Below are 18,722 nucleotides of genomic sequence, written 5' to 3'. Positions count from 1 at the left end.
AGTTTTGAACTAGAAATGAAATAAGTAAAAATCATCAGCTGATGTAGCTGAAATAAAAATCAATATGTATATGTTTTTTTTTTGTTTGTTTTGTTTTTTTTGTTTGTTTGTTTTTTTTGGGGGGGGGGGCGGGGTATGGAGGAGACGACTAGTTTTTTGACTTTTTTTTTTAAACAGAACCTCAATGTAACAAACTACACGAAAAGCACAAAGTGGCAGGTATGTCAAGAAATTCCCACTAGATGGCAGTGTCTACTCACTTCTGAGCCCTGAAGCGAACTAAGTAGTTCCGAGATCACAATTCTTCAGAAAAGATCTCTCTCTTATAAACGCCTTAAAAGCTAACTGAAGTCAATGGACAGCACCCCGATGACTTTGACCTGTTTGATCTGCTCTGCACCAAGTCCTCTCAGGGCAGTGACTTTTATCATGGTTCACACACTCTAGAGTTCAATTTTCTGGGTATATTGTGCGTGTTAGATATCCAGAAGTTCCCTTAGGATGGAGAATGAAAAATGAATGGCACAGGGAGCCGGTGAAATTCTCTTGTTAATGGGCAGGTGTCTTACCGTGGAAGATAAGTGTGGTAGGATGTTAAATGGCATAATACATATTTTCTGGGATTAACACCAGCTTAATTATGTATTATCAATGTGATGCAAATTGTGTAGGGTGTGACTTACTCTTTTTGTGCACAGCTTCCAGAAGAGTCACTGGAAAAAGAAAATCCTCCACTTTGTCATTTATTTCAACAGTTATTGCAGGTTTGAAGCTGTCCAAGAGCTTTAGCACAGGGCCAGCTGTAATGAGGCTCTGAAGAAACTGCTGGCCCCCTTGGTAAAAATAAGACAAAAAACCGCTTTGTACAAGAGGCCCTTCCTTCAGCCTACAACAGGCTGAACTAAAAACATAACTGTCATTAATAACATTATATAGTTCTCCCCCAGTTAAATGCAGGTCAAATGAGCATCTTAAAAAGAGTCTGTAATGACTGACTGCAGCACAAAATCAAAACATTTGGTAGATTTAAAATCTCCTTCTGCAGGGATCCTGTGGGACATTGGCACAATGAGCTTTTTGTTTGCAGCTGACTACAGTATTTTTTAGTTTGTTTGCTTTATTTAACCCTCGGAGACAGGCTACCTCCCTACAAAACCCCGTGCCTTTTGAAGGGCTTTGTGTTCAATAACGTTACTCTTTATGCGAGGGGTGCAGTTTTAGATTTGCTCAGGTCAGACCATTCTGATTCACTGACCAATAAAGTGGGGAAAAGAGAGGGCTTTGTTTTCTCCAGGATTAAACTTGGGTTTGGTTTTACTGTGTTTTTTATGCAGCTACCTAGGACTGACAACCGGAGGGCCAGCACTGCGAACACACGGCGTAAAGGTGCTGTGCCAAAGGGAAGAAAAACTAACGTGGAGTCTCTGGACAGTTTTAAAAGTGGCAATATGCCCCATTACTCTCCTAGCTGGCAGCACTCTCCCAGTGACAGACAATCTGGCCACAGACACTAGCCAGCTCCTTATTACGGCACTAATCTTATGTAATGGGAGTGAGCTTACTGCCCTACAAAGCACTAATTATCAACAGCATTTTCCGAAGGATATGAATAACTCCCCTTGTGAGACAGAGGCCCAAGGCACAACCCCAAGTAGCTATATGCGCTTAATCCATAACATGAATAGCTCCAAAGGACTCCTTTACCGCTGTGCCTGCTCACAAGGGCCCTTAACAGAGAAACGCCAGCAGCCCAAATACAATGGGGAAGCTGCCAAAAGCAACACCAGATTTCTTCTATTTGGATGGGTGTGCTTTACAGCTGTAAAAGTTACTATTCACAGAGCTAAGTGAATTATTTAAATTCAATTTCCCTAAGATACCTTCAAATGTCGCATTGTATTCACAGTGCCTTTGATCAAGCCAATTATTAAATGTTTCCAATGACAGTGTAAATTTTGTTATTTTGTAGTTTGTATTACATCAAATTTAAGATATACAAGGACCTAAGTAGGAATGGACTTCTTTTTATATAGTTGTATAGAAGTACAGAAGTTGTATAGAAGTATAGACTTCTTTTTATATAGTTGTATTACTATTTGGGCTTTGTCTTTTTCTCCTGTACCACTGTGATTTTACCAAAGTTATTTGACTTTTTTTCAAGAATTTTATAACATAAGTGAAATGAAGACTCTCTATGAATCATTGTAAAAGAGTTATTCACTATCCCATAAAAGCAAGAGAAAAAATTACAGAAAAGTGCAAGAATAATTTTGATTCTGTATTATTATTATTTGTAAACAAGCTCTTATTTGTAGCTGTTTTGATTCCCTTGTAAAATATCAAGCTGAGGAAAACTAATGCATTTCCACACTAAGTATCAATGGGACAGCCCCACAACCACACTGTAATAGAAGGAAAGCAAATAAAAAAAATGCTTTTAAAAATGTTATATTATTTCCTTCTGCCTCTTCTGTCTGTCAGTGCAGTGAAATGCATATACCTCAAACGTGCTGAGCAGAAATTTGCCTGATTTTGAGGACACAATGAATAATGAAGCTCTAGGAATGCTGGGGTTCTGTGAGCACTCTGAGCTCACTTCAGTGCCTTTGTTTTTGAGATTAACCTTCTGGAAATTAGGGTCTAGGTGGATGAGCCAAAATTTGCAGGCTACAAATCCCCTGCCTCTGGCCCACATGATCTTGTGTGTGGCTGATGCTACAGGTCCAGGCATGTGGCAGTGCCCAATAACTTACAGCTCTCACCACAGTGAGAGGTGAACTTGCTCCACAAGCCTGGGTCTCAGTTTCTTGATAGAACATTTTCTTTTTGTGTTGCACTCACACAGCTGCAATCAGCTCTTTTCCCTTGATAGGCAATGGGAACACTGGAAACACTGCCTAAGTGTTTTTCATGTGGCCCATCAGCTCCAGAAGGCAAATCCAACTCTCCCAACCACCGGAAATTCCGGAAAGCTCTTTCTTTTCCAAAAGAAAAGAAGCAAGAACACGTTGTAGATGAGAAAAAAAAATTGCTTCTTGCCATACAGCTACAGTACAACAAATCAGAATAAATTGGATTCGTGCAGGTGGCCAGCAATACTTTCCAGTGTTAGTGAAATTACATCTCATTTTGGTTTACATATTGGACTAGGTGCCCTAAGCTTAGCCAATGAGCTCCAGAGCTTTTGCCCTGACCATATCCAAGAAGCTCCCATTTTGTCTTTAAGGGGAATTTGCAATAAAAAAAAAAAAAAACAAAAAACGAAAAACAAACAACAAAAAAAGGGGGGGGGGGGAGGACAAATATAATGTCTGGCCAATAAAAATCTATATAATAAAATACCAGTTTCATGGAAAGCAATCTGTTTATGTGAAAGTAGTACCTGGACTGCCAGCTGAACTTTAGGGCACCAAAGGTATGACCTAACTACTTTAATCATGTTATTTTGCAGTTTTCAAGATCAATACATTTTTGGAATACAGGGAGTACAGCATGATGAAAAGGTAATGCTTAGCGGGAAGTGCTGAAACTATCTAGACTGCCCAATATGCTGCACAAGGTTATGACATTTTGCCTGAAAAGCAGGAAACTGCTGAGAAGGTTTACCTTGAGAACTACTGTACTACTAAGACCTAAAACTTGTCAAAATCCCCTAAAAGCACGCAGATAACTATTCATCACACAGTTCAGTGGGGTAGATCTAAAGGTCTCCTTACATACTGTTTGCAGGAACAGAATCTCACAATAATACAAATTAAGACTGTACATGTTTCTACTTAAAGATAAATTTTCCTTGTCCTAAGAGTTTGTGTTAAAGAAAACATTTTGAAGTTTTCAGCATTTAATGTTGAACATATATTCAAACGTAATCAATCTACAATACAGGCATGGAAAAATGTCATGTGGATCAAAAAATAAAAAAAACGAAAAAGTGTTTTGAACACTGTTACTTCTTTTCTCACTGAATTTGATTGTACCTGTTTTGTTATTCAAGAAACAAACATTTTATTTGGGTAACTCTGAGAATTAGACCATTTCTTCCAAAAGTTGGTTATTGGCTTTATTTTTGCAAGTCACATAAATTCCGGTTGGCATATGAAAAATAAACACAAGGAGAAATGGGCTCTTTTGACTTCTGATTTTTTTGACAGTCACTGTTTTCTATGGGGGATCACCAAGAATGTCAAGATACCAAAACTGATTGACAATAGGCAGTCCACTATTAGGCACCTAAATAATTGCCCCTTTTTTCAATATAAGTGTGAATCTGCCCAGGGTAATCTAGGTACAGTTTAGGCTTCCCAGTTAGAACCCTAATTTTATATGCTCACTTTTTAAAAGTCTTGGTCATATTCTCCCTACACAAACTTAACAAATCTCCTGTCCCACTGAAGTGGCATGATCTGATCTCACAGAAAACCTAAAGGCCCTTGCATATTTGATTGGCAAAACTGATATCCATTGGTTGGTCAGGGAGGGGAAATTTCCACAACTGCATCTGAGATTCTAACCCTTCTCACATTACCAGAACAATGACAAAGATGAATTCATCACATTCTCTAGCCCCACCACTGCAGCTTTTTAACACTCATCTCACATTAACAGACAAGAAGGCTCTGCAGGAAAAAAAAAAAAAAAAAGAAAAAAAGAAAAAGAAAAAAACAAAAACAAAAACACGGTAAAACAAAACAAAACTGTATTTTGGGAGCATATGGAAGTGAGGCAGCACAAGATTTATGTCATTGCTGCATATGACCATGAAGCCCACAAAAAATAGCTGAGCTGGACATGTGTATTCAAGAGCACACTGTAACTGGAAACAATGTACAGTGCACTTGAATGTATGTTTGTTCTTTTTCACTAAGGAACTTATGCAGGTGCTTTTGTTTGACTATCATATTTAATGGTGGCTGGCATTTAGTGTCAGTTTAAAAATTCTGGAAAAACACTTGGCTTGGTTTTGAGCTGAAAATGCCAAAAAGAGGACTGATTTTCTTCCATCAGACTCATTGGTTGAAATACCTTTTAGGTGCAAGTAAAATAATAACAATAAAGAAAAAAAGTCAACTGATCCTTTTTCCAGAAATTGCTAATAAAAGACATGCCAACACCTAGCAAAAGAGTTCTTTTCAACATACTGACTATTTGAGTTGTGGTCTTCTTATGTCCATGGAAAATGTGTACCAGAGTAATCCAGACCTTATCCCATATTGTCCAAAGGTAAAGCCTGTGGTTCAGGGATTTCTGATTCCAGTTCTAGGTTTGTGTCTCCTTTTATTTTTTTGGTTCAGGAAAACAAACAAACAAACAAACAAAAAAACTCTTGTGAAAGAGAAGTTGCAACTCTTATGTGTAAACACTGGTTATCACAGCTATTAATCTGCGCAGTACTAGGTTAGCTGTAGCACTGGGACAATAATTTCATCCATGATGTGTCTTGCTGCTGCTGCTATTCATTTGGTTTTTTCTTTTAAATCTACTGAGCATCACAACCCTTTTTAAACCAAAAACTTATGAAATATTGTAAGTATGATTTTCAGCTTAAACCAAGCTGTTGTCAGAAAACTATCAAGATAAAGATGAATGAATATATATTACTTCTATATGCACTGTCCACCTGAAAGTTGGTGTGGCTTTTCTGATATTGATAGTGTCTCCAACTTATCAGGGGGATCCCCAGCAGACTTGAAGAATTTTCTACTACACCAGAATTGTTGAATAGAATTCTAGACAGACAATAATCTCTTGGAGAGGAGCTGGGCAACAAGGACAAAAAAAGCTGATGCACCCTGATATGTAGAACACCAGAAGGCTGTTTAGATTTTGGTATGTGCAACAGTTGTCTCTCTACTCATAAATTTATTTTAGAACCTGAGGATGTATGAAATAATGCTTATTTTCATTATTGTAAATTATATTGATTCATTTAACACTATCACAACTGCTTTTCATCTGCAAATGCATAAATGATGTACATTTTTCAACTACATGGTATTCAAATTCATTGGAACTTAAGGACACCATCAAGGAACTAAATTTTATGCTTACAGTTGATATTTTCATTATTTCTGTTTATTACCTGAGGTGTAATGAATCACCACCACTAGAGGATAGTGTCATCAAAGTTAAACTATCCTCAGAGAGTGCCTGTTTCAGACAGTGAGGTGCAAGATGCCACATAAGAAACAGAGAATGAAATAATCCAGAATGAGTGAAGCTCAAGGCCATGCCCCATCTTGTGTTCTCAAAAATACACGAGAGGCAAGAGAAAGTGATGAAAAGAAATTCCTTCACTTACATCCTGCAAGACTATGTGGCTCCAAGCACAAATGGGTACAAACATGAATTAAGTCGTTTTCACCAAAGAATAACCAAGCAGTCCACTGGGCAACAAACATTTTCATCTTCCTTCCTTTTCTCCCCATTCTGTCACCTCCTACACATGTTTCCCAAGAAATGGCTCATTTATAAGTTATTTTAAAGGACATTGTGGCTATTTAAATAAAAATGTAATAAGTAAAGCTTGCTTTGATCCAGGTGTCTCTCTACCTAAGCTGTAGTCACATAGTATGCAGCAATGATCACTGTGTGCATGTGTGAGCATGTGCACATCTGTGTCCTGTAGTCCAGATGCTTTCTCCTTTAAGAAGAATTCACAGTTGGGGGTGGGGGGAAATAATAATCATAACTGTTTTTTTATATATATAGTGCTATTCAGTGGGTGTTAAACAGCAATAAATCACCTGTCCCTTCTACAGAAGTGTCTGTTTTGAATTGGAGAGACTGTATCAAGCAACTATTTGATTTAGGTCTGCTAAAGGTGGACAGGGAGTGTTTTCCCTCTCCTTCTGCTGACTTTCCTTCCTTCGTGTTTTAAGGCATCAGGAGGTATCAACAGCAACTTAAAACTTTATGGACAGATTATTGGTTGCAGGCCTCCTGAACTACCTAAGAATGACTGCTTCAACATCCTAGCCATCAGACTGCCACACCAACTAAAACAGCTCCCCAAAAGACCTGAAAGGCTTCTTCATGCACTCAAAAAGACAAGGGCTCATATGCCATATCTTCATCTGAAAAAATGCATTCTGCTCTATATATGTAAGGAATCATCTTAGAGATGAAAAACAAAACCATCTGCAGCACTGACCCCTAAGTAATAGGGGTCAGTGCTGCAGACTTTCTGAGCTTTTCTCTTTGGAAACACTAGGAGGTCCCACATATAAAATAATAAGAACTAAAATTAAGATTTTAGAACTACATCACAAATAGAAATTATCCTGAAACAAGACAGTATCCTGGCTGTTTGCTTGGATGCATATTTAGTGACTGCATGTTATCATGCAGCTTCCCTCAGTTCTGATGGGAAATTGATAAGACAGAGCAAAAAGAAAGGAGTGGATGATTTAATTTCAGAGGCATCTTACCAGTGGGCTACCATCAGTCCAGCGGAAGTCACGCTCAAACATTTTGTCATTGAGGCCAATCCACTGGTAGTCATGCCCAATACCTAATGGGAAAGGAAACAGAAGGATATTTTTATTAACTTTCCCATAAATGGGAGAGATTTCATCAAAGAAAAGAAAAAGAATTTGCACAGAATGAATCAGACATCCTGTTCTTAAGATTCTTCTACTCCCTGTGCAAACAACTATTTACAGGCTGGTTTTCAGCATTTTTATATTAATTTGGATGTCTATAAAAATGGAGATTCTTATCTAACTGTTTTAAACAATCATGCCTATTACTGACTGCATCCCCCCCAAAGAAAACAGATGAGTTTCCTATCTGGGTACACATCAGAAGAAAAAAAAGAAAAGAAAGAAAAAAAAAAAGAAAAGAAAGAGAGAGAGAGAGAGAAAGAGAGAAAGAGAGAAAGAGAGAGAGAGAGAGAGAGAGACAGAGGAAGGAAGGAAGGAAGGAAGGAAGGAAGGAAGGAAGGAAGGAAGGAAGGAAGGAAGGAAGGAAGGAAGGAAGGAAGGAAGGAAGGAAGGAAGGAAGGAAGGAAGGAAGGAAGGAAGGAAGGAAGGGGCAAATATTTTAATTTACAGTATTTTTCAAGTTTTGTCTAGGCTGTGACTGAGGTCAAGATTTTGCAGCATTAACTCATAGGAGCTATTCTTTTATACATGCCTACTAACATGGTGGCCTGGCCATTTTTGCCATGTGAAGAAAAGATCTAAAGCTACCAGAAAAAAATGTTTCATTAATTTTCTATACCAAAACCATAGGACTAGTTCACTTTCCCCCAAAATGAAACATTTTCTATGTAATAAGTCATAGCTTAATAGAGATTAAGGATCTTGCACTTAAAGACAAAGTGACAACCAAGAAAACAAAGTGCATCTTTGCATCTCTACATTCTAAAAGCATATTTTAACACGGAGATGTAAAAGTTTAGGGAACAGCCAATATGATCCTCTCTCTGAATCCTCAGTGCCAGTGCTTGCTTAGAGAGATGACAACAGTACATACGGTTCACAAAGATCTGCTCCTCGTGGGACAAGATGCTTGTCAGGTGGGCTCCCTGCAGACGGCATTCCCTTTCAGCTGTGTCCCATGTGCGCCGGTGGGCAAAGTATTTGTAGCACTGTCCTTGGAACTTGTGCCAGCCGTAATCACAGGTCTCCGTGTCTGTGACAAATAAACAAACCGTGTTTCTGATAATGGGCATGGAACATGGACATGTTTCACATGCATGGACTCTGTTGAGCAAAAGATTGAAGAAGATGCCCAAAACTCATTAAGTATCTTGAGTTCTAATTAAATTTTCATGTTTTTCTCTTTACCCAGTTTTGGTGTAAACCGCAAGTATATTATTTACGTAACCAGTATAACTGTACTCGGCAGCTTTCTGATCTTCTACTTTTCAAGTTATGCTGTACCCAGACAATCTCATAGGGATATTTTTACTCCATCACTCAGGGTGAATGAAATGACTTTATGTTAGACTGTCATTAGTCTACATTTCATCTAAATTTTCTGAGTCTGTTAAGCGGGGATTAAATTTTTCATTTATAAGGGGGAGTAGTTCTTTGAATGACTGCACTGAATTACCTTGGTTTGAAAGAAACTGATAACGGAAAATAATCATATAGGAACGTGCTTGTTATTGTTCAGTCCAGACACAAAGCTGCAGTATTATTCTTCTGAATTTACCCCTCCAAATCCTCCTCCAAAACCCATCTTCCATGATAAACTATAATTTAATAAACTCTAGGCATCAGTTTCTAAAGAAGGCTACAAAGCTGAAATACAATGTAATGAAATGCACATTGTCTGTGCTTGTACAAGGGATTGTGCTGATAAGAATACATAATAGACAGAAGTTCATATCAGCCAGTATTTCTTTTCAACTAAAGAGATATAAACGTGAGCCTTGGAAGAGTAACAATCTGTGGATTTGACGTTAATTATTTCGTCAAGGTTAGGCAGCTGCAAACAGAATAGATGGCAAGAAGCAAGGTTCTCATCCCAAGTCTCTTTCTGCACCAGCACTGTAGGAATGAATCATAGGCAAAAATCAGTGTTAGTAAGATGAACAATAACGAATATGATGCCTGAGTGTGCCTGAGCTGTGCTCAATGACAAGAACCTGTCATTAAGAAATGAGAGTTTGGGGGAGGAATGGGAAAAACAAACAAACAAACAAACAAAAACTACAGAAAACTCAGAATGTTTTGATTTACTGTGTACGAAATGGCACCATAAAGGACACTTCAGCACAAGGTTGTGGCATGTTCTGACTACAACTGGTTCCAGCAATCTCAGCACATGCTGAGACCCTGATGGGCCTCTGTTGCAGGGTGCTAAAGAACAGAAACAAAAGCTTGGCTTTTTTTTTTTTCTTTTTTTTTTTTTTTTCCCTACAAACAAGAATTTGCCACTTCCCACAAGATTTTGTGTCAATGCCAAAACAAAACTTTGTCTCAAAGGAACCATCTTGCCTTTCCAGAAGTATATGTACTTTCTGGGTGTGAATTAGATCATGTATTTTCAATAAATAAATATATCTAATAGTTAATAAGATGCTCTGGCCTAAGAGGCTCTCTTTACGTTAGTAAAGGGAAATGCCAAACATAGAATATGCCAATGACATACGACTGCAAATTCCTTAACTATGATATTTTTCAGGTCAGAGCAGCTACCAGCTGAGAGGCAGTTCTGGAAAATAAATAATTCACAACACAAGGCTGATTCTTAATTCAGAGCAGAGAGATGCCATTCACATATCCTGAAGCACGGAAGTGTCAATTTTTTTGGAAGTCTGGTTGCTTTTTTAAATCTCCTGAGATAAAAAAATAGACTTCACATATATATGAATAGATATGTGCAAACATATCACTTCAGAGGCTTACCAGAATTTCTCTGTCAGCTCCTGGCAACGTTAATAACACAGCAGTTATTGTCTTAGGAGTCTGGTATCAAAATCCATTTTTAAAAGTTGTCAGTACAGACATAAATGTACTGAATATGATGGCATAATGAGTTTACACTGGTCATCTCTCTTGTATTTTCAACAAGTTAAGCTCCAGAAAACTGCTTGTGCTTTGAGTAATCCCAGCTATGAAAAAATGACTTTAATTTATACTAGCAGCTTGTTAGTTTTTGATGTTTTCCCTCTTTGCATTCTGTACGAGGTGCAGGCTGCTGATACAGCTTTAATCTCTGGGACCTAGGCCATTTTAAAGTTTAGTCTGCCTTTGGCTCCCTTGAACATTTGTTTAACCACACAATGCTGACTAACAGTGATGTGTCCTCTGCAAAGGCACTTAAGTTTTTATTATTCATCTTGTTCAGGGACCACCTTGTCCCACAGGAAAGAAGTCAGATATAACAAGCAGTATTGCATGATGAGAACATCATAGCTGGAGAGCAGATCCAGGCTATGCTAAGTTAGCTTTGCCTGCCTCTGCAGGGAGGGGCTCCAGGACTTGAAAGAAGGTCTGATGAAGGGCTGAATGGGAAGCAAAGCAGCTTGAAAATAGCAAAGCCCAATGACTGGGTTCAAAGAATGAGATGTAATGGCCCGAGTATGAACTGTCAGCACCAGAATTCTTCCTCATAAGGCAGAGGATGCCAAACTGCAACATATGTACTCACAGTTGATATGCACGCACCCATGGTGCACATACAACTCTTCCCTCTTATCCAAAAAAACATGGACTTTTTTTCTTTTTTTTTTTTTTTTTCAAGAGGAAAATATTAAATAACTTCTTCAACACTTGTTTGTAGACCAAAACTACCAAAGAGAAGAAGACAGGGCTGAAGTCTGTAAAATAAATAGAATTTTTAGAAGAGGAAGGGAGAATTTATTTTTTTGAAAGGAAAGAGTCAAAGGAAGAGTGGAAAAGGAAGAAAGGGAGAATCATGAGGCCAGAGGACAACAAATGTGAACCAGGCAAATAAAAATGTGGGGACTGATTCAACTCTGTTGCAGAGAACTGAAAGAAATGCTGATTTGCCCTGACTTTGTGTTTGCGCAAGGACATGTATACATGAATATACTTTTATACACACACATATATATACATATATACAGACACACACATGTATTAATGCATACATATCTTAGTGCATTAATACAAATGAAAGAGAGACACAAAGGTAAAGGTAAGTGCTCCATATGGATATAGGTTTTTAATGCCTTTTAATGCCTTTCTTGAACCAGTAAAATCTAATTGCAGGTGACTGTAAACTTTCTGACTGAATCACCTGTGAGAACAGAGTAGGTGTGAGGACCTAGGGAATACAATACTCCATGTTCACTGTAGACTTATCCTGGGAGGTAGTCACAGCTTTCTGTAACCTTATTCCAGAATGTGACAGAAAGACTGAAAACACTACGTGCCATATTTATATTGTCTGACTAAGTTTTAAGATTTATTACAACTTACAGGCTTATTCAGTGATGCGTGCAAGGAGTTAACTTACACAACTTCTGTTCTTTGTAACTGCAATTGTGTATGTGTAACAACTCTAGACTGCATTCAAAAAAAAGAAGAAAAATAATTCGCTTTAGATTTAATGCATAGGCAGGTATTGCTTTTTCAACAGCTGCAATATGCTGCTGACAGTAGGTCCCTTGTCTTTAAATAAATTCCATAAGAGGCTTAAAGCAAACAAAGACAGAAAAAGAGGTGCTAGAACATAAGGAGAGTCCTGCTCAGCTGCAGATTTTATCCGTGACTGTCTGTCTTCAGGTAATGAACAAATGCCTGAGGCCCATTAGCCCACACATCTTGAGGAGGAACCAATTCTCTGGTAAATATTCAAAACAGTCCTTCCTCAGCTGAAAGACATCAGCTAGCGACCATCTGTTTTCAGAAAGCATCCTTGCACTTAGCCCTTCTCAAACACTTCCATTCCAAGCTATCAAGCTGTGGGAACAAAGTGAATCAAATGAGATAGAAGCCATCACAAGCATTTAAACAAAGAACTTGGGAAATAATAAAATAAAATAAAAAATAAAATAAAATAAAATAAAATAAAATAAAATAAAATAAAATAAAATAAAATAAAATAAAATAAAATAAAATAAAATAAAATAAAATAAAATAAAATAAAATAAAATAAAATAAAATAGGTTTTGCATGACAAAAAGAAAAAAAAAAGTTTTGTTTTCAGAACCTGGAAGACAGAGCAGCTGTCTATGTTATGCCAAGGAGGCATGTCTATTAACAAACATGTACCAGCTTAGCACACAGGCCCAGGCATGCAGCTGCATTTGGTAAGCTGGCTTGGTGAGGTGTGTCTGTAGGGATCCTGCAGTGGAGAAAGCTAGACTTTGAGTTTAAAAGGCAAACACCACTCCTTGAAAGCAGGTAGACAACTGTTAGAATAGCAAGGGGAGGGGACCAGGGGGGGAGTGGGGATGGAGGTGGGGGGAAAGAAAAGGGAACTCCCACCAGCCATGGAAGGAAAATGAAGACAGAAAGAGGTGCTCATCTACCCAGCTCTGACCTCACTCAATGGGATGCTGAAAGCTCTCCAAAGGGCTTTCCACAGAGGCATGCCAATGAAATGACCACTGGATCTCCTGGGATAAGACTCATACCAAGGCCTGCAGTCACCTTTCCAAAAACCTTTTCTGGGTATTTCAGCATATAAGAAGTGACATGCAAATGTCACTAAGTGGCAAACATCTGTGCTTTGAAAAGATACACGTGATGTGCAAAAGAGGGTATTTTCTAACAGAGGTCCTCTGCTCCCCTTTGATCTAGTCTGAATCAGAAGCAATGCTGGCTTGCTCACCTACCAGTCTAGTTTAGAAAGGAAACACCCTCGGTTGCTCTATTTCTAACATTAGACAACTTTAGCTCTCTTTAGGAAGAAGTTCCCGGGCTCAGATTGTCTGCTGAACTGCTTCCACCTGGCAAGAAAAATGTCTGTCAGGGAGCCAATTACAGCTCAGTGATTCTCAGAATTGATTTACTTCACCCTAGGTTAGATCACCCTGAAGGCTTCTCGACTCCCACCACCTGTCGGAGCTTCCTGACATGCAGCCACACTGTCCCCATGTCACATCTCCTCCTAACTCTAATACTATGCTAGATGTCAGCCAAAGATCTCTTATTCTATAAAAGTCTCAAGGGGACATTTTGGTAAAATTCTGAACTCTACTTTTTTTTTTTTTTTTTCCACACCAGTGTCTTGAGACTGGAGTGTAGTGAAATTGCCTGCTATATTCTGAGTTTCATTTTCAGAGGCAACATGCATTCACTGCTTCCATTCACTTCCACAATATTTTGAAAACTCAGCAACATGTCTAAAAAAGCCCTTCAACTTTTTTTTTTTTTTTTTTTTTTTTTCCTGAGGCTCTCTAAAATAAATAGTATATACTGGAGGGGAAAAAAAAAAAAAAGAGAGAGAAAGTAATGAAATATAATCTTGGTGTGCTCAACTCCACCTTTCCTGTGGCACTGAGGTACACATTCTGTCGTTCTGGCTGGTCTTTAAATCTAGTGAGGTCAGGACTGGTGCCTTGAAATAAAGCCTGCTTGCAAGACAACTGTGTCTGAATTGCCAACACAATTTTATTTTGTCTGGTGGAGTGGAAATTTGGCACTAACACTTTTCCCAAGTCCCAAACCACTGCAGGACTTTAAGTGGAGGAAATTTAAATTCCAAAGCTGAGTGAACAGGGCTCTGGTTCTGATTGACAAACTAGGAAATGTTCCCATTAACCACCTAAAATGCACTCTCAGGTTGGTCATAAAAAGCAGCTTAAAGCTACCACAGTACTCAGAGCCACTCACTGCTATGGATTTGCTGAAATGACAGGGAGGAGGAGGGGAGTGAGAACATTTATTTCTTTTGTTGTGAAAACACTGTCAACTTGTAGTTTTGGAGAGCAGATTCAGAAACTCCTTTCAAATCACAAGGTTAGGCAAACTACTGAAAAAATTAAACAGTGAAAAATGCTGGAGCCAGTCAGCTTTGAGATGGTTCTACTCTAACAAACAAACCTCTATAGGTTGAGCTGGAAGAGTTTTCAAACTGCCTTCCACTCATTAAAGGTGAAAAACAAACCTGAAAATAGGCAGTATTCATTAAACAAATCCAAAGGTCCACTTCATTCACCTGTAAATGAAACCACTCAGCTGAAGAAAAAGAGAAAGAAGGATATTTTTATAAGCTTTAGAAAGTATGCTTTAAAGTACCTTTTCTTTTTTTTTTTTTCCATGGAAACGCCTTCATTAATTTTAGTGACAGAACAGATTTTGCTACCCTTTCCCCCCTCCTACAAGCACATATTAAGTAATCATCTTGCAGAGTAAATATTTCTATTAAATACAGCAGGATTTCTTGCAGACATGCAAATAACAGTTACAGGAACCTGGATGTTTAATCTAGTTTCAATTGCCTGGTTTAGAAGATCTTTTAAAACATCCCTGTAATTGTGATCCTGCACCTATTTGCCCTAAAACAGAGCAAAGCAACCTAGAAAAATGTGGGATGATGATGTCAAGGTTATGGTGCCCTGTGAAAGGACATATAATCTGGCATATTCAGTAGACTATTCCTACTTTCCAGTGACACCTGTTGGAAGAGATGTGTTCTGATGTGTCTTTCACACTGTATAGATTTTTTAAAGAGAGATGCTCAGTCCAACAGTAACTCTTTCCACTCATTATCCCATAAGCATCACTAGTGATGAAAGGACCTGGTTATGTGTCTTCGTAGTAGTCTGCAAGGCAATATGAACAGGCTTTGTTTGCCTTGGAGCCACCTGAAAGCTGTATGGCTGTAGTTACTCTGACACAGAGACTGCCTGATATATCTGTTAATATTCAGTATGGCAATAGTATGAGTTTTGGTCAGTTTAGCATGTGGCTAGTGTTTGCTCTCATTCAACTGCAAAGATGGTGCAGATGCAACCTTAAACAAAAACTCCTGAGCCACAAATCATTGAAGTCTACCATACTCAAATGTTATTGAGACTAAAAATTGTAATGTCTTCTCATCACTAGCTACTTGCCAGTTTTTAAGAGTTTCTTCAATCCCCCCTCTTCTAGAGGAGGCTTTGCTTAGCTACTCCAGAAGAGAACTGAAATGAAAGCAGATAGGTATATAAAGTTGGAAGAGTCTTAGCTGGATGGTGGTATGATTCATCTCTCAAAACGAAGTTTTTAGGTTCCTTCACTGATTGGAAAAACAAACAAGTAAACAAAAACGCAAAAAGACAAAACAAAACAGGTACACCCTGCTGCTCATAATGAAGAGTAACTGTGATGTAACAATGCAAAAGAACAAGAGGGGAAAGGAAGAAAAGATAAACCTCATGGTCTAACAAAATAAATGTACATAAGCATGAATTCAGGTTCTTTTACTCGAGTTAGACCTGAAAGAGTTAATGGTATTTTAATGACTACACGTGACCTAGGTCACCCTAGATTTTAAAGTACACCTTACCTTGCTCACAAAGAGCACCTATATAGCTTGGCAGACAGAGGCAAGTAAAGGTGTTGAGGCCATCTATACACGTGGCTCCATTGCGGCATGGGTTAGACTGGCATTCATCAATATCTACAACATAAAGATAAAAGTGTTTTTATAATCCACCCACCTCCCAGAAAGGAAATGTTCTTCAGCCTTGCTCATAATCATTACTAGGACCAGTTCAATCCAGAAGAACGAAGTATTGCAAAAGATCCAAGACAGCAGTTTTATTTGTATGATAGTTAATTTCACTCTGCACAACTTTCCTTTCTCTTCACCCAAAATCAAGCCGTGTTCTCCTCAGGATATGTGACTTTAATGATCCACAATTTTATATCCTGCACTCTGACTCCTGAGTTAATTTCTAAAATCCAGATCTTCAGCCCCACATTGTGCAACTGAGAAAGAAGTCATGCTGTGCAGTATGCAATATTTTATCTTATCAGTAGAGAATTTGACTTGAATGTGTGATCATGGCATGAAAAAATTTCATCAAATACTGGAGACTCAAATATCTTCAAATATTTCATATGTTAGAAATTTCATATCATCAGAAAGACTGTTAGTTTCAGACTTCAAAGCTGGGTGTCCTAGATCCTTATTATTTTGTAATTTCTTCTTTGTCTCATTTCTTCCTTATCTAATCTTAGCAAAACAAGGATAAACCATCATAAAGATAATCTCACTGAATGTGCAGTCAGATAGCAACATTCACAGCCATGCACAGGTTACTCCTGAGTCAATGGCTCCATATTAAACAAATGACTTTTCTCTCCCCTACTCATCTGGCTTCTTGTTTTCAATTGGATGACCAGTCCATTTACTATAAATACTACGTGGATGTATTTGCACAGGCTATAAACAAGTATGTCCTTTTATAAGAACAAACTGTGTTTCTAATGAAGATTTCGCAAACACCTTAGTCAAAGCCAAGCTGTTGTTAGTCATTGGCTATCAAAAACTTAAAAGAAGAATTAAATATGTATCTACAAACCAATAGTTGTGAAATCCTAGGAATGATCACTGCATTATGTATTTTATTTGTTGTAATAATTTGGATAGCTCTCATTGACTTTTTGTATTTCATATGTAGAATATTCTGAAATACATGTGTAGAAATGCTGAGGTTTACTTTCTCAAGCACCACCAAACATATTTTTAAATGGCAACTGGCAGTGGAGAGTCCCATTCCAAATTACTAATAAAATGGTAAAACTTCTACAGGGTAAGAAGTTGCCATATTATTCTTTTATGATCTAAAGGAAGAAAGAAAATTATTCTCTCTGATCTCTGGGTTGTAAATAGTGGATGCCACATTTCTTGACAAAGAAGATCTAAGATGAAGCATTTAAAATGTGACATCTATCTCTAACAACCCACTAGAGAAATACTGGATTTATCAATAAGCCCTAGGTAAGCAGAGAAAAACACTAGCTAATTATTTTTTTTAACTATAATAATCCTTTCTTGTAGAAGACAAATAAAACCACAGTAGTCCCGACGATTATCCTATACTAATATCAACCTTTGGGTGGATTGAATTTTTCCTCCCTAGATGCACTGATGAGTGGAACTCATTTAAGCAATACTGCATCTATTTTTTTCTTTCAAATTCAGCAAGTGACTGTGTAATAGGCAACCCCCTAATATTGATCAGGGAATTAAACTGAAAATTAAAAAAAAAAAAGAAAAAAAAAAAGACTAAAACAGTTTTACACAAAACAGCCAAATAGCCAGTTTCATCATACATTGACTTGTTTGTTTGGAAAGAAAAGCTGGTCACCCTGAACTGTACTGGTCAGTCTCTTGAAACCAACACTCATAGCAGGGAATGCCAAATGTCTTAGGCAGCATGAGGAGGTCCTCAGCTGGAAGAGTTACCAAAATACTAATTTGTACTGAAGATGTATCTGACTATGGTCATATTTGCAATTTTCTTGAAAAAATATCAGCAGGCATTCAGTGTTCAGCTTCCTTGCTATGTTTGGGACTAGGCTATACCCTTACAAATAATTACAGAAAGATTTTAGGGAATTATCCCAAATAATAATGTAGATGTATTCTTATTTGATATGTTTATGAATTTAGTGTTAACTTGTCTAGGACACGCAGTTCATTTAAATACTTCTCTTATATTTGTATGTGCACCTGTTTGTGCAGTTTATGGGCAGAAAGAAAAATGGTTAATAGACATTCTTCAGTCTATAAGTAAGGCCTTACTGTAGAATTTATTAAAATGTTTGTCTTCTTCAACCTCAAAAAAAAAAATAAAAATTTGCAAATCTTGTGTATGGAAATTTTATACTTCCAATTAATCTGTAGATAACCCAGTATTTAGATGGCATCACCTTACCTAATTCACACTGCTCGCCATTGAAACCTGGCAAACATGTACAGATGTAAAATGAACCACGTGGGTAGCAGGTACCACTATTAAGGCAGGGATTGCTTTTGCATGGATCTTGTCCTGTTAAGTAGAAAAAGAAAGTTTACTCTGTAGCCTCAATGAGCTGATATCTTTTTAAATTTTTGGAAAAAGAAATCTGTCTTCATTTCTGCATTGATGTTTCAGTGTTTACTGTTGTTACAGAAACTCTAATAGCAAAATAGAATATTAGAAATAAGATAGATTTGTAAAACAGTAAAGCTTATTTTGAGGCATCACTATTTCCAACTTTTAAAATAACATGGCATTTACTATGAACCAGTATAAATAATTTTCAGAATTACTACATTTTTATAGCAATTTGTATTATATTTGGCAGTCACAATATTATACT

The 18,722-nt window shown here is 37.6% G+C and overlaps 1 protein-coding gene across 4 annotated transcripts in view; it reads right to left on the bottom strand.

Moving 5' to 3' along the window:
* VCAN (versican) overlaps positions 1-18,722 on the bottom strand; it is a 114,406-nt gene that overhangs the window by 11,720 nt on the left and 83,964 nt on the right. For all 4 annotated transcript variants that reach the window (XM_038169743.2, XM_038169739.2, XM_038169742.2 and 1 more), the window contains 4 exons: positions 18,296-18,409; positions 15,916-16,029; positions 8,476-8,634; positions 7,428-7,510 (listed from right to left, as the gene is read on the bottom strand). In XM_038169743.2, coding sequence (XP_038025671.2) covers positions 7,428-7,510; positions 8,476-8,634; positions 15,916-16,029; positions 18,296-18,409 — 470 coding nt within the window. The remainder of the gene's footprint in view (positions 1-7,427; positions 7,511-8,475; positions 8,635-15,915; positions 16,030-18,295; positions 18,410-18,722) is intronic.

The sequence above is a fragment of the Anas platyrhynchos genome, chromosome Z, assembly GCF_047663525.1.
Source record: "Anas platyrhynchos isolate ZD024472 breed Pekin duck chromosome Z, IASCAAS_PekinDuck_T2T, whole genome shotgun sequence".
Lineage (NCBI taxonomy): Eukaryota > Metazoa > Chordata > Aves > Anseriformes > Anatidae > Anas > Anas platyrhynchos.
This window is presented reverse-complemented; position numbering and strand designations above follow the sequence as displayed.